The 16,432-nt window shown below is 40.9% G+C and overlaps 1 protein-coding gene across 3 annotated transcripts in view; it reads right to left on the bottom strand.

Moving 5' to 3' along the window:
• Positions 1 to 2,933: 2,933 nt before the first annotated feature.
• The window catches only part of LOC118777402 (A-kinase anchor protein 2), a 120,435-nt gene continuing 106,936 nt past the window's right edge, over positions 2,934 to 16,432 (bottom strand). For 2 of the 3 annotated variants that reach the window (XM_036528248.1, XM_036528250.1), the window contains 4 exons: positions 8,846 to 11,063; positions 6,738 to 6,928; positions 4,631 to 4,669; positions 2,934 to 3,127 (listed from right to left, as the gene is read on the bottom strand). In XM_036528248.1, the coding sequence (XP_036384141.1) occupies positions 3,026 to 3,127; positions 4,631 to 4,669; positions 6,738 to 6,928; positions 8,846 to 11,063 (2,550 nt within the window). In that variant the 3' untranslated portion in view covers positions 2,934 to 3,025. The remainder of the gene's footprint in view (positions 3,128 to 4,630; positions 4,670 to 6,737; positions 6,929 to 8,845; positions 11,064 to 16,432) is intronic. The other variant, XM_036528249.1, reaches the window with a different exon arrangement.

Below are 16,432 nucleotides of genomic sequence, written 5' to 3'. Positions count from 1 at the left end.
ATTCAAGAGAGCAGGAGTCCAAAGGGGAAAAATACAAGGAAGTCAGAATTCAATTTTCCTGGAACAAATCAGCAAAATTGTGTGATTGAAAGCTGTGATTGACAGGCATACTGCTTCCTTGGTATGATATGAGTCAACCCACAAATGTCATTAAATAGCTGTTTTTTACAGTTTTGATCAGGGCCTTTTGCATTATTGCCAGTTGGTGTCACAATTAGAATGTGCAAGTTGAACAGCCATCTCTTCTGTCTTTTTAAAGTTATTTAATGTAGGAAGCTTCAACTTGCAAAATAAGTGAAGCCTAGACCTGCTGTCAACAATGAAGAAATTGTCTTTTTTGAATTCTACAAAAGATCACATCCATCAGAACAACACTTTGAGAGTATGCCTTTTTAAAACTTTTCAGATCAAAATTAAGTACTGAGGGCAGAGTATAAGTTACTCAGTTAAATATATTATTGCAATTTCTGAAAGAATTCAGTACACCCAAAAGCTTTTACATCTTAAACAAAACATGCTACTGAGCAAGTTAGAGGGGTCTAACTATCAGAAACAATGTTGTATATGTTGAATCGTCTTCTAAGCAAGTGTGGGAGTATTAAGTTGAAAAGCTTTTGATGAACAGTTGTAATTGCTTTCAATTTATTGCCATTATAGTTTCTGCTAGTATTACCAGTTAGGAAAAATGCATTCCCAGCATATAGTAGCAAGACAATAATTTATAGCTTAATTATACTATTTAAAATGTCTTTGATAGTCCTCCCATCAGGGGAATAAGGCATTGATACAGCTCATAAGGAAGGAACACTATGGATGGAAGGTGGCAATACATATCCATGATCAAAACTTTCTTTGATACATTTGGCTTTGGTTTCTCATTATGTGATGTGGTTTTCAGAACCACAATCTATTTGATTGTAATTATCACCACAGCTTCTGTAAGTATAACTCACTGTACACTATCTATACTGTTCTATTCTTCTCCCTAATATTGGACGTTTTCTGGATCAAACAGGCTGATCTCATTGATTGGTTGAATGATGAGAGATTGAGGATAACCACTTGCTGATGCCTCCCTGCACATGACTGCACTTCCTCGTATATGTGCGCTTGAAGGTACAACAAAACTTTCAGTTACACTCCACCATCTGCAGTAGTAGGTGCAGTTTGCTGGTATTTTGCATTTTGCATGGTAGCCTTATGATAACGACCCTCCTGCCACCCATTATAACTACGTATGACTAAGTTTAGCATTTCTCTTCCTTTTTCCTCCCAGGTGTTAAGAGAATGGAACAGCTGCAAAGAGGTTTCCGTGAGAACAGTACTTGCAGACCCTCTGTCCCACTGTTTCTGACACCTGCAGAAGTAACTGCATACACTAGAGTCTAATGAAAAAGACCTGATGTGTCCAGTGTTCTTTTAGAAGGAAAAATGTTTCACTCCCTTCTATTCTTCTGTTCTCACAACACAGCCCCCCCACAACAGGGGACCCACTCTGCATGCTTGTTTTCAATCCAGCTGAGCGCTCGTTTGATTGACTGAGTACTGATCTGTACTTCAAATCTGTATATTTAGTCTGAATTCTGTTAAAGAAATGTGGTTATTAATACTAACTGGGATCACTATCGATAAAAGAGAGAACATCCACATTTTGCAGTTAGGTGTAAACTGTAAAAAAGGTGAAATAGAGGGAAGAGGAACTGATCAAACACCCAGAGATGCCTTTACAAAACTTATGCTAAGTGCCAATACGCTGTTGGCCCTTGCCTCCATGCTCAAGTAAATAATTAAACATGCGGAGTGTGTTGAATCCGCCATCGGTTCTTTTTCCTAAATCAAGGTCAGCATTTACTTAACTGCTACGTAAAAACTAAGTTAATTTAAATCTCAGAAAGAAAGAAAACCAATATACCCAGTGGGTCCCCACGACCAGGGTTGACGCATGACCCTACACTACTAGGAAAACCTCCTTGAGGCACCTCCCCAAAATAAAATGTAATGGAAACCCTGATCCATCTTTCAAAATGAGTCTTTAAAGTGTTTATGTCACATGTTCGGTCATGCTAAACCAAACTGCCTTATAACTGAACGTTAAGCAAAGTGGACCAGTAAAAAGAAGCTCAGAGCTGAAACATTGAGCTGTTTCTAAAGAGTAACATCAGAACAAGTTATCATTCCAGCAAAAATAAAACAAAGTAGTAGAGAACATAGATCTTTTAAAAGCCAATATAATTTAATCAAGCATTGCACACAGGAAATCTACAACAGCCCCTAATGACCCACAGATGTTTAAAATTGGATGCTCGGTTTTAATGAAGTTTTCCTTCCAGCGTAAGTATGATTTGTGACCTAGGTGCTGTGGTAAAATGACATTTCTTTTTGAAGTTAACCTTGCCTCCCTTCCAGCCTCGAAAAGCACATGGAGCTATATACTTGAAGTAGGCAAATAACATCTCCAACAAAAGCTGAATAAAAACTCCCGACCCTGAAGTAGATTCTCTGCAAAAAATCACCCGACAGGTTCTGATTATCTTACTTCGGTAAATCCTCACCTGAAATCCATCCCAAGAACATGCATGTCACCCTCCTCAAAGTTGCACATTCCCCAGCACTTCTGCACACTAAAAACTTAATAAGTAGAAAAACACAAATGGAAAAAAACCTGAAGCAGAAAAAAACTACCCATGAACCCCCTCCCCCCAACATTATATATATATATATATATATATATATATATATATATATATATATATATATATATATATATATATATATATATATGGTTTCCTCCCAGAGCTTATTGCTTATAACCCAATGTGTCTAACACAAGCCTGCGTTTTCTTTGTGTGTCAGAGGATCCTGCTCAGTTCAGCAGGGTAATGAAGTGCTCACGTGACATGAGGCTTTGCTGAAATAAATACTGAGGGGGGTGGGGGGTAGGGGGGTAGGGGGGTCAGAGTTGTCCTGATTGGGGTTCCTCAACCCTCCGTCTTCCTGATTGTCACAGGAGAAAGCGGGAGATGGCCTACTCCTCTTCCTCCTCTTCATCTTGGTTGGCGTATATCCCCGCCTCCCACCTCAGGGCCATGTTGCTTTTTCGGCGGGTCACTCGTGTCGCTTCCAGCACCTGCCCGAGTCCACAGAGTCAGAGTCAGTCCCCAGAACACTTCACTCGAGTCACAGCCTCTATCTAATGTACCGGGTTTACAGCAAATCAGATTTGCACGACTGAGCTCTTGTGTTTTAATTCAATCATTTAGCATTGACTTGACAGCTATCTATCTTCCTAGTGGAATAATTTTACCACAGATTTAAGTCACATTTCCAGCAATGGTATGTGCAGAACACGAAATCAGTTATTTTGAATAAAATACACTCATATCAGGAACCATTTGATAACAATGGAAATTTTGATATTATAGGGATCTGTGTCTTCTTTTTGCATAATTTAGTAGCATGAAATAGAAAAAGTCAATTGGTTGTATTTCTTGTTCACACATACGCATGCATGCATAAACACAAATAAATTCAGCACATCCTTTGATACCGTCACACTCTCTACACTTTCCATACATGCTGTGTGCCAGCAGCTGGCTGCTGGTACTGCTACACAAGCGAGGAACACCATGTTGTCCACACAGCAAAAATGGTCAAAGCTTGATTACAAACAGGGGGTATAAAGGAAGAGAACAGGGTAATCATAAGAAGGGAAAAGGGCCTTCATGCCACATCTCAGAGCCAGGTGTGCAGTCACTGGTGATTGAAGCCATGTGTCAAGCTTTACTTCCTGAAGGGCAATTCTGTATTGTCGTTATGAACCACAGATTGTCCATTCAGTTCTCCAAGGGCTGCTTACAAATGCTGCCAAACTGGAACAACAGGAAATTCTCCTCTTTTTTTCTTTGCTTTTTCATTAAATCTGCATATAGTAGTGCACTAGTTATATTCCATTGCTAATACATTCTGCTAATTCTTAAAGCTATTCATCTTACAGGACAACTGACTTTAAGTTTCTGGAACAATTCCTTGATTACAGAATGACAGATACTAGTTAAACAAGACCCAGTACAATTTAAACCTATTAATATATACTACTACTATAACATATAATTACAATTACAGGTATTAAATTGTATGTTCAAGCTGAATATATTGTACACAAGTTAAATACATTTTACAGTATATATCCCAAATACATTGAAGATCACAACTCTTCTAACCTAAGGAGTTTGTTTCCCAGTTTCAAAAGTGGACATTCTATGTTCATAATTCAAGGACAGAGTCAGAGGTCAGGCAATGACCAGCTGGTTAAAGTAGGTTGAGCTGAATAAGGGAAAGTGGATTGACTGTCACACTTTAATGGGTCAAAACCACAAGAAACAAACACTTGTGGACAAACTGTCTGTACACAGGGACAGCAAGTTATAACAAATGCCAAGTGGTAAAATCAAAGGGCACACACTGAAATCACATAGAAGCGAAACTCCTTCCACTATTTGTCTTTGTGCATCGGCAATACCAAACGAAGAGGTGAGTTTTCCGCTGACTCATGCAATACCCATTGACAAAACATGCAACAGCAGCAAACAAGAAAGCATATTGAGCCTGTAAGCAAGCATTGAACAGGTACCTCGGAAGTAACATCACTAGAGAGCAATAAACGGGCATACTGATGGGAAGGAAAGAAGTAATATTAGTCATCAGTGTGAAACATTAAAAATGGAAGATACTGTAAAGAACAACAGTGAAAATTCAGTCTCCCCTTTGAAATGGATATGTAGCGTCTCCCCTCAGTCCTGTCACACTTACAGTATAGTATGTATGTTCTGATTCTCACTGCCAGATTTACTAAAACACTGCATGTGCATTTGCAATAAAGGCCTACCAAAAAGTGTATGAGATTCACTAACCATTTGTAATGCATGAAATTCCCAAATTATAAACATTACATATCACATTTAATATTAATTTGTCTAAATATTCTGTTTTAGTGGTATTTCTAACTCTGGATAACACACAATGTGACAAAAATTATAGGCTGCTATATATTATATAGAACAATTTTCCTGTTGATGCTCTATTGAGTTTCAAATGATGTATATGTAATACAAATGCAATACAATTACTTCATTCTTTTTTGTATTTCTTACATTTTTCTCCCAATTACTCATTTAAGCTCATCACCACTATAACGACAATCACTGAACCCATGTGGAAGTGGGCAGGCAAGGTGCCTGCAATCCTCTGAGAAACATGCATGCCTTCTGTTCACACCACAGGCCCCACAGTGCATCAGGCCACAAATGCCATAAGAAATGTGTATATTGTGTATATCAGGTTAATCAGGTTAATCAAGGTCATCAAATTCATGTAGGTCTATTTGACTGATCAGTAGGGTCACAAAGTGCTCCTACAGGGAGAGTAACTACAGGCATTGGTATACATTCAAAATAGATTTTTGTTTATTTTGGATTAATATACTGAGATATGGTTCAACCTTTATTTTAATGTGCTGATTGGATATTTTCATTGGATATAGTTGACAGGCTGTGAAGTACATTCAGAGACTACTCTATACAAACAGGAATGAAAGAGCTGGCTACACATCCATAAAAAGGAGAGATCATCAGACATAATTTTTCATACAATACATGGCATTAATGTCAAGAGAAGTCAGCACTCAGGTGCACTGAAGGTAATCTGCTCACCAACACCATTTTTAAAAGCCCTCACGGTTTGAGCTAATGAACCTTAAAATATGAGAAAACCAAAAGTTAGCTAAATTGGCCAAACTGAGGGTTAATGTACAATTGTAAAAAAATTAGGCTGCCACTCACCATTAAGTCAAAACGGTGTTCATCTAAATGGTGAAAAGTGCTAAATGTGATGGAAAAACAGGTCACAATACAGGGCACCTGAAGTTCTTCTCTTAACAGTAATCAATACTTTACCTTATGACGAACAGTTAAAATATCTGGGCAAATCATTACATTATTTTGAAACAAGCAGAGAAGGCACACAGCAAGCCAATGACTCTTACTAGAATGATTGAACAACAACAACAAAAAAAAAACCCTGAATGCTTGCTAGGATTGGTTTGTCAAAACAAATAAAATACACAAGTTCTATTTTCAAGAAAATGACCCTCGGAGCCCTTGAATATCACAGTGCAACAGAGCAAGTAACACTTGTTTGTTTAAAACCACTGTTACACTGCAGTCCCTGTCCTCTGTGATGACAAAGCATTTTTTCAGAGACACATGAGCAGAAGACATTACCAATTCAAATGACTTTGAAATGATTGCATCACTTCTCATGTGATGAAATAAATTACTAATGTTACAAAAAGTCTCCTACTAGTATGTGTGTGCCTTAAAGGGTCACTCTTCAAATGCCCCACTGTGAAATTATGTTCTAACAGATATTATTTTTAAAAGCTTACTTGGTGTCTCTGTAGCACAATTAGCCAATGCCAATCCTTAAGGGCCAAGCTGCTATGCTAAGAATAGTCTGCTATTCTTACTGGTATCAACTGAGTAAATATTGACTGACCCTTGGAAAAGTAAGTGAATTCAATGAAGTAGCTATAACTACAAAGCTACTGATGTGGAAGGGACACTAGGGAGAATAGTGACTGGCTTTAGACCCCTCATCCCCTGATCTATAGCCTGTCTGCCACTTGCACAGGGCTTGTGGGTGACACTGAGTGCACAGCAACAGGTGATATGGGGACTTACTCTGTTGTCCTCAATCTTCTCCCGACGCTTCACTTTGTGTGTCTCGTAATCTTCCATCAGGGTCTGCATGAAATTTTTGGGACGTTGACTGGCCCCTGAGTCATCACTGCCCGTATCTGAGAGGGGTGAGGGCAGGGGACCCTCTGAGGCGGGGGAGGTGACAGGGACAGTGCGAATCTTCTCAATCTTGCCTGCATGGAAAAAAAAAATATGTAAGACCTCTAGAGGTGATAAACAGGTAATATGCACTCAAAAGGTTGAGAAGAGGTTTACTTATGAAATTATATTATTCAGGCTCATTAGTTGGTATTGTAAGAGACACAATGAATCTAGTTTTGATGTACATAAGAAAAAAATGATGTAAAATGATGGATTTTAAATGTTTTGCCTGTCACTGCTTATCCCAAAAGTTCACGAATGACCAAAATGATCCTGAAGCACAATGCAACTTTATTTTTGTGAAATAACTTGAATATTTTCCTGTTGCATTGTCTGTGATACACTGTTCAGGATATGGCAATGCCCAGTCACATTATTCACAGTGTCTCTTGCGAGTGAAGTCAGTGAGTGTGAACCTTGGTTCAGTTCTTCATAAATTTCAGTTCCCCTCACATCAATAGTAAGTTCAGGGGAAGGGGAACAAGGAATCTGGCAGACATGGTGTGTGTCCACAATGAAGAGCTGAGCAGAAACTGGCCTTGTTACTAAAGACTGGCCTGAGGGCTTCACACGAGACAACAAGGAATCTTCTGAAGGACAAAAGATTAGCTAGACTATGGAAAAAGATGTGTGTGAATGGTGTGATCTTCACCAGGTCATTGGCTAGAAGTCCTTTTATTACTTTAATACTATGACAGCCAGTGGATTACACATACGTTTCAGCACAATGTCTTGTATGCAAAAAATGTACATGACAGCACATGATTGATGGAAGTATAGTTTAACAAGTCCAAGAAGTTAAAGTATTCTAAAATATAAAAAGAAGAGCAATGTTTGCAGTTTCACTGAAATGGGAAAACGTCTCAGTTGCTCATTGCAGTACTGCTTAAGACCACCAGATGTCAGAGAATCTCCACTTGAAATTAAGTGTATTCTATAGTAGGCATGCCTTCATAACACTACCCCCGATCTTTGCCTGTCTCACTATTTTTCTGTTTGTCCTTCTTTATAAGCTCATGATTACCTCTATAAATAATAAATGTGATCAAATTTCACAAATTTCAAACTGCCTTAATAAGGCAAGATTCGAGATAGTTCATCTTATTTCCAAATGTAAGTTTTCAAATGCCTACTAGCCTGAACTCTCAACTATGAGCAACACCTAGCCAGCATGAATTTTGGAGACATCAATCCTAATTTTATACTGACCCATGCTTGTGTGACAAGGTAAATGATTTATTCAGTTGACAATTAACTCCCAACCAACAATTTTTTACACTCCCCACAACGCTTGGAGAAGTAGGTCAGCTTTGACCGTAGGACAGTGCATGCAAAGGTGAATAACTGAAAGCAACTCTGATTAAATCTGCCAGACATCAGTTACGTGGAAGCTAATCAGCAACTAATGAATGTCAGAGGTACAGAGTTACGATGTAATTATGGAGCTAGTTAACTCAAAGTATACAGTTCGGGTTTTAGTGTGTTGCTTGTGTTGTGTGAATCAAAATTCTTTAAAAATGTAAAATGTTTAAAATGCCATCCGAGGACCGCTGCAGTAATTATACATGGCAGGGGTGACTAGTGTCCTAAAGCTAAGCTTAGACAAGAGACAAGTTTTAATTTACAAAATGTAATTATGTAAACATAGTCAATATCCTCCCAACATGTTTGTCCTCTGAGTGTAATTACTTGGCCTGGAGCCAGCCTAGTCTGCTGACTATCTCTTTGGGTTTGGAACTGCCATTTAATAACCCTCTCTGACCATGACTTAATACAAATGTGTTACATTTATTTGTTCATAATGACAATAACTGGAGAGACTGCAGAAAGCAGTTCTGCAAAGAACTCAGTAATATATGTGGTTGTCAACTAAATGTGAAGGAATGTTAAAAGTAAATGTAAGCAAACATGCTAAAAACAGTAAAATTCAGATTTTGTGACTGGCTCACCTGGCACTGTCTTCCCTGTGACAGACTGTCTGGCAGGCAGGCTGTTGGTCTTTGACTTGTGGCTGGTGTTCACCTGCATGGCCTGTGTTTGCCGCTGCCTTTTCAGCTCCTCTTCTCGCTCCTGAGCCGCCCGGATCTCCTCCTCGATCATAGACAGGGTCCTCTGCTTGCGGGAGCGTAGCCTGAAGGGTCCTGAGCTGACCTCCATCTCCTGAGCCCGGTTCACAGAGGCCGTGCTCCGGAGCTCAGCTGCCTCCGAGTACTTGCTGAAGTAGCTGAACTCCTGCTTCTCGCTGGGCGGGGGGGACTGGCTCCGGCCTGTTGCCTGCGGCTGAGCCATGCTTGCAGAGACCGCAGGGGCCTGCACGGTGATTTCCGGGGTGACCTCTCGCCACTCGTGGACTGGGGACGATGCCTGTGAAGGCTCGAATTTGGCTTTTGCTTCTGAAGGGGGAGGTGGCTGCTCGGCCACCCTCACGTGCCTCTCAGGGATGGGGGAGGGATGTTCTGGGGCCTGAAATGACCGCCACTCGTCGCTCTGTTGGGCGATGGCCTGCTGGATGGCGTTCTGGACCAGGATGCCAGCATGGTACTCCAGCTGCTCCTCAGTCAGAGAGGCCCCGCGGAAGGACGGGCACACACCGTACTCAGTCGGGGACTTGGTGCCTCCGTCCATCTTTCCGTTGATGGGTGTGGTGGCCTGCGGGGTGGTGGGGAAGGAGTAGTCTCCGAGAGAGTTCTCCAGGAAGGCATTCATGGTCTCATTTGAGGCCCCGCTGTCGCTCACGTTGTCCATGCTAAAGTCGTTGGACAGGGTCTCCAGCACAGTGGTGTCCTGAGAGCGGAGAGACAGGTCATCTAGTCCAGAGTCTATCTCCTCTGGGTGACTGGAGCTGTGGACTGTTTGCTGTAAAGGGTATATGTCAGAATCCTCCTCTTTGAGAATAGTCATCACAGCTCGGGCGCAGGTGAAGTCCCCGTCATCTGTCCAAGCCTTGCTGCTGTCTTTTACCACGCTCTCTGGCACACTGTCTGTCACCTGCGGTATGGGGGAGTCCCCTGGGCTGCAATGGATTCTCTCAGTTCTGATGGTGGTCACTTCACCGATGTTGTTCTCAGCATTGTAGCTATTGCTGGCCACTGTCACAGAGCTGCTTGGCTTCTCCACGTGTGTGACCTCTGAGGCTCTGGAGAAGGGTTTGGCGGAGTAAAGCTGAGGAGCCACGCCTCTCTTTGGACCTCCAGGCTGCTTAGCGGGCTCCATTTGTAGGAACTGCTTGCGTGCTGCAGAAAAGTCAATCTGCTCCATGACAACATCTTCCCTCTGGCCAGGCTCTGGTGGCACAATGGAGACAGCTGTCTGTTTGGAGGATATCTCTGGCATGCTGGCAGTTTCAGGCTTCCTCTGCTTCCTCTCCTCATACCTCTTGAGTGACTCCAGCTGCTCTGGATCCAGCTCCTCTTCCAGCATCTTCTCCTGAGGAGGGTTCCACCACTTGGCGGCGATCCCGGGGTTCTTCTTGACCGCCTGACCCCGGATCAGCTCTCGACGCTCCCTCTCCAGCTCCGCGATCTCCTCGGACTGCCGGACCTTCTTCATCCGGACCGGCTCCTTCTCCGAACTGCTCTCGAAGAGCTTTGACGGCTTCTTGTCCTCCTGAAAAGCGCGGAGCTCAAAACGGGCCTCTTTCTTGATGGTGGTCACAGAGGGCTCCACAGACAGCCTCTTAAAACCCTGGTCTTCCATCCCTGAATGACCGTTGGGTTTTCCGTCATTAGAGTCCGGATGGCCTATGAATGTGGTTTGTTTCTTCCCTTCAACAATAACCTCGTCGCTTTGTGGTGACAGCATACCAGAAACCTGAACAGATGGCCCAGTACCATCAACATTGATTGTGGTCAGGTCAGGGGAGGATGTTCCGTTCGTGGTCGCGTCGGCCAAAGGGTCACAGCAGTTGGCCTCCAAAACCTCGTCGAGGTAGCGAATTTCCTTGGCAACATCACTGTCCAGTGATTCGTGTCTGTTTTTCATACCGTTCTGGCCGCTGGTGGGGTAGCAAGCATGCTGGACGTCTGGCTGAGCCTCAGGGAAAGAAGCGTCCAGGTCCATGTCGCTCTTGCCTCCAGATATCACGCTGACAGAGTCTAGGAAACTGACGCTCTTCGGGAACTTCTCTCCCTTCAGCTCACTGTCATCCTCCGCCACTTTAGAGGGTTTCTGAAAGACACAAAAGATAGAAAGACAAAAAGATGAACTCATTTAAATAAATGTCCGCATTTACTGCTTTTCTGAAAGCAAACAAAACACACAAGGACATCGGTGACACAAGCATTGCGTGAGAATATTTATATGTGTCAAGGCTGCGCTAATTATAGGATCACCAGAAATCCTCTAAATAGCTTTGCCTTTCTCTGTTGTCGACAGAGGTCAAACCATGGATTCTTCCTCTGTCAGAGATGAACACAGTAGAAAGTCAAAGCAGGCAATATACCATTGCACCAATGCAAGAAACTTTAGACCAGAACAGATGTGTCAATAAATGTCTGTTAACAGAATCTCGTTGTCAAAGGACATACAGTACTGTCAAAATGTCCAAGTATTAAGCAGAATTGTTTTCTTTGACTGCAGTTGATATTATAAAGCATCTTTAGTGTTTGGTACATTATTTTGTTATTTCATAACAATACGTTCTACATTATTTGTGCTTTGTGAAGAATTTATGGCATAACATGTTCTACCTGTGCTTTGTGATGAATTATTTAAGCATTGACCTTCAACATTTTTACACTTTTACTACTTATATATGATATTTGTTCTCTGAAATGACAGGCATCCATTGTGCAACTGCTTTCACTCATGCTGGTAAAATATATTGTAAACTGTATGTCCTTACTACATTACTACATACACAGCAGTGAGCACTACCAAAGGGCTTCATAACATCATTGTAGGGGACGATCATAAATAATAGAGGCGGGGACCATGGTAAATGCAGAAGATAATGTGTATATTGACCTCTGACCTAGGCAATCTGATTCCAGACATCAATAATAGATGAGGGGATCTTTCAGGATCCAGCCTGACAATGTGATAAAAGCACTCTGTACTGGACCTGGGAGAAAACATCCATCTAAACACATACACTATAACTTAAACTGGTCACTGGGTGCATACATGTGAGACCAGGTCGTTTGTGCTTCTCATGGGTAACAATTTATACTCACTACCTGCAGGCATAAGATTTTTAATCTGAAATATCTCAAGTGGACACCAACACCTGCACCTCTGATTAAACAAATGAATAAGCAGTGGTGTTGTCCTTAAAGGCAAATAGACTATGCAAAGTTCTAGCTGCTCCCTCTCATGACAGTGAAGTTTTAATGCAAAATTTAGTCATTTCCAAGTCCTTAATTGCACATACTAAAAAAAGTGAAGTAAAAGTACTGAAAAGAGACAAAGGCAGGCAGTCAGAGGAGGAAAAGACCTATCTTTTGGCATTTAGGGGGCCCATTACAAACAGGTAATCAACAGCACAAATCTCCAGTGCACACAGGGGGAACAGCAAATGGCTAATTGTCCTCTAAGTCTTTCTGTATCTTCAATTGACCAAGGAGGCAATAAAACAAGAATAACAATTTAAGGATTTAGCCATTACAGAGGCAGAAATTCTAAATAAATTCAAAGAGCTATTCAAAACAATGTATTCTCATCTTTTAACTGATGGCATTGATATAAATTACCATGTGTCATGTTTCCAGGTTTCATTGCCAAGACAAAGCCAGTAAAATGAGAAAAAAAGAGAAATATTATGTGTCCTAAATTTCTGCTACTTTTCACAAATATATTATGGGGCATGTGTGTGATGCATTATTAATTAAGAGAAGAACTGTGGTTATAGTTATGGCTGTTGGCTAGATACTTCCTTTAAGGGGCTGGTACTTCATGGGTTCGAATTTCACAGTGAGCTGCTGAGACTCATTAGTCTGTGTCAGGCTTATCTGCTGCTGGGGAGACCCTCTGCAGACTCCCTGTATATTTTGTAGAGGAAAAAGCCACTGATTGAACAGGGGAACCAAAAATTACTGTACCTCGACTGAATGAAACCACATCATTATATTGCTCCTGTTTAAGGTAAACAACCTAGTGTAGAGCCTTTTGTTTTGTTGTTAATATAAAATATGCATTAAGGTGGAGAGAGTATCTCATGAATAGTTTAGACTACAAAAAATGACAAAAAACGTTATAGTGGGCCCCTGCTGTTTCGCATGATGAATGAGATACACAAAACAGTGCTTCTGTGTAACTGTTGAAGCTGTTGCATTAAAATATTAGACATTTGGCTTTTTAATCCCTCCTTGCTTTTTCAGAAAGTGCCTGCTGTTGATTACTGTTGACTGCAGTGTGACAACAACATCTGTCAAGGGAATGATATATGACATATAAAAGTGTTCACAAAACGTAGAATTTGCATTTACAATATCAACGGCTGCTGTACACTTACAGAACAGACACAAAGCAAAGGAAAACAAAACAGGAAGACATTAGTACATCAGAAATAGTATGAATAATGGTACGATAAGCACTGTCAATAAAATGATTGATTCAGTGTGGATATCTTTATGCACTAGCTGGTTTAATGACGTTTATATCAAGCATTCCACACTACAAGCTGCCGAGACTGAACCAATGGATGGCAGATGTGAAAAGATTCCTTAAGTGTTTATGAGTCACCCACATTGAAGCACTAGCCTAATATACTTTGTTGGAGTTGGAGTTTTCAATTTTATCAGATATATTATCAGATTTTAATAGCCTCTGCAAACAGTTACCATTCACAAACACTCAATTCTTTGTTAATTGATTAAGCTTCAGTTGTATATGCACAGCAGGGGCTACTTAATTATTTCCGTCTGTTGTAACTAATGAGGTATTACTCAAAAACCCACCCAAAACTCAAGTAAACAACTCTTGAGGGAAAGGCTGGAAAATAAACAGGCTGGAATTAGAAGCCTAACAAAACAGCAAATTGAGACCAGAGACATCAGGATCTGATTGAGTTAGGCCTTGACTATAGCGCTAGCTGCAGAAACAATTGGATTTTGTCAAACTGAGTATCACAGGAGGGGGTGAGTCATTACAGAACACATGGCCATACTTCTAGGTCGTTCCCACCACACAAGGCCCTCTGCCCACAAATGACCCATTGACCTTCAGGGAACAGATTGATTGAATGAACTTAATAAATAAATAATTTATTATAATACAAGATATAATACAAGATAAAGCTAAGACTTTTATCCAGATATTTTAAGTGTCAAAAACGTATTTATTTTGATGATGAACCATTAAAATAATGTGCCAAAATATATACAGTTGTCAAGTGCTGGGAAAGTAGACTGAATGAAGCCCACAATGCAAGTAGCTTCCATGTTTCATTGCCTTATTTCAGTCAATAAAAAACTCTCCTCTCCACAGCACAAAATGAAAAAGATGCTGAAATCAACAATGAAACATGGCAGTTCCACCCATTTTATGGTTCACTCTGCCATTACAAAATACAGCAATGCAAAAACACTGTAAATGCAGAAATAGCCCAGCAATGTGTTAATTATACATACTTTATCCTTTTGGTTCTGAATTTCTTGATTCTGAGTCTGGTACTATTGTTTAAACAACTCCATTGCATGGATCTCCTTCAACATTCAATATTTTATGTCTTTGATGTTTTAACTCAAATGAGAAATAATCTTAATTTAGCTCTACATGCACTCATGTACACACACACGCACACACGCACACACACACACACACATTTTCTCATTACACTCTACACTCTCCATACATACTACCAGTACCAGTTACACAGTCACAGGAGTTACAACTTAAACAAAATATATTTAGCTACGATTTATAGACATTACTGTATATCCCACATAGAGGCAATGAAATGGGTTTGTTGTTTAAAGTTATCGTACAGCATATCCTCAACTTTATGTGTCCTAAAAATGTTCTGCTGGCTGAAGAAAAGTTCATATGAAGTGATACAGAGTGACATAAAGGCTAAGATAGGACATATGGAAAATAAAGCCATTTTTCAGTCACTAGACAGTTGTGTGGAGTCATGCAGAGCCTGTTCCCTGGGGCTCTGCAGCAGCATCAGCCTTCAGAAAATGGAACCTTTAACTCTGAATCCCTTATGACATTATCAGTCATGTGAGGCTTGCTGGTCAAAGCCAGTGCCAAGGAGAGTAAACACCAGGAAAAAAAGAAGAAATCTGTTAATTCTAATCAGTTATTAGCTCAATCACTGCGACAGACTGACTTTGGTTCACAGATTGGAGGCATGTCAACATTAATCAAGAATTGTTGATTCCTTTTTTGGAAAAGGATTTTCAATGATGTTTTGGGAAGAAGAAATGCATGCATTCAAATTTTGTGCATTTTATGGTAAATACCTGGATCCCTCCCCTTTCTGTCCCTGCAGAGGTCAGTTTTAAAGCTGAAAAAGAGCTGTTTTTCTCTTACTGCAGCAGAAGAGCTCCTGACAGCTATGTTGAGCTGTGTTGTATGATCTCACTTATATTTCTGGCGGCTGGAAACAATGCTTTTTTTTCCCTCAGTGAAGGACTTGTCTTCTTATTGTCTTTGAGAGGTTTTATTTTAGAAACTTCATAAAGCTGGTATTTTCACCTCTCATTATCAGGATGGGAAGGCGCCTCTCTTTCTTCACCAGCTCTAGCCGCGAGAATGTCTCTTCAGGATAGAATTGTGAGTTCAATTATCAGATATCAAGCAGAGATGCTAGAGACATACAGACATGTCAGAAGGCTATCAGCTCCATTACTATTCAAAATGCATTCCCACATTGTTTGTTCGTCACAGTTTTGGATAGTTTTTTTGGAGGGTTTAAGATTCGGTGGTGTCAGTCAGCTTGACACGTTTCACAGATTTTCGCAAAGAAAGGAAGACTCTTCTGTCCAAACTCTTGAATGATGCATCACAGACTCCCCAGGGAACTAAAAGCATGATGGACAGGTTCTAGACAAAAAAGGTTCTGTCTGTTGCAACATTTTTTGAATCCATTGTCTCATACAATTTATGTATCTGAAAACTGAGGCAGGCGTGCTATAAGTCCACGTGTGCTGTAGGTCCTGCTGTACGATATGCTGTAAAATATGACCTTTGGCCTCTGACTTTCTAAGGGCTGCACAAAAAGGCATGTACACTCCTTCCAGTCCAATTTTTCTTGACCTTAAAGTGGCCTACTCAAGCACCTGTGTGTGTGTGTGTGCGTATGTGTGTGTGCGCGCACTCACATGCACAAGTGTGTGTGTGTGTCTGCGTGTAAGGAAGCACACTGTCTCTGCTCAGCCTATGCTAAGTCCATTTCCCCTAATCTTACTTTCGCTTTGCTCCCTGTGATAATATCTGAGAGAAGTCAAATTGCACAATACTCCTGGCATGGCATAGCCATTCCTCTAACATCTGGAAGCAGTTACCTGGACATACAACATTAACTGCTTCAGACCTCCCAGTGCATGCTGGTCTTGACAGAGCCCTCTGAACACGTTTGCAAAGAGAGCTAT

The sequence above is a fragment of the Megalops cyprinoides genome, chromosome 5, assembly GCF_013368585.1.
Source record: "Megalops cyprinoides isolate fMegCyp1 chromosome 5, fMegCyp1.pri, whole genome shotgun sequence".
Taxonomy (NCBI): Eukaryota; Metazoa; Chordata; class Actinopteri; order Elopiformes; family Megalopidae; genus Megalops; species Megalops cyprinoides.
This window is presented reverse-complemented; position numbering and strand designations above follow the sequence as displayed.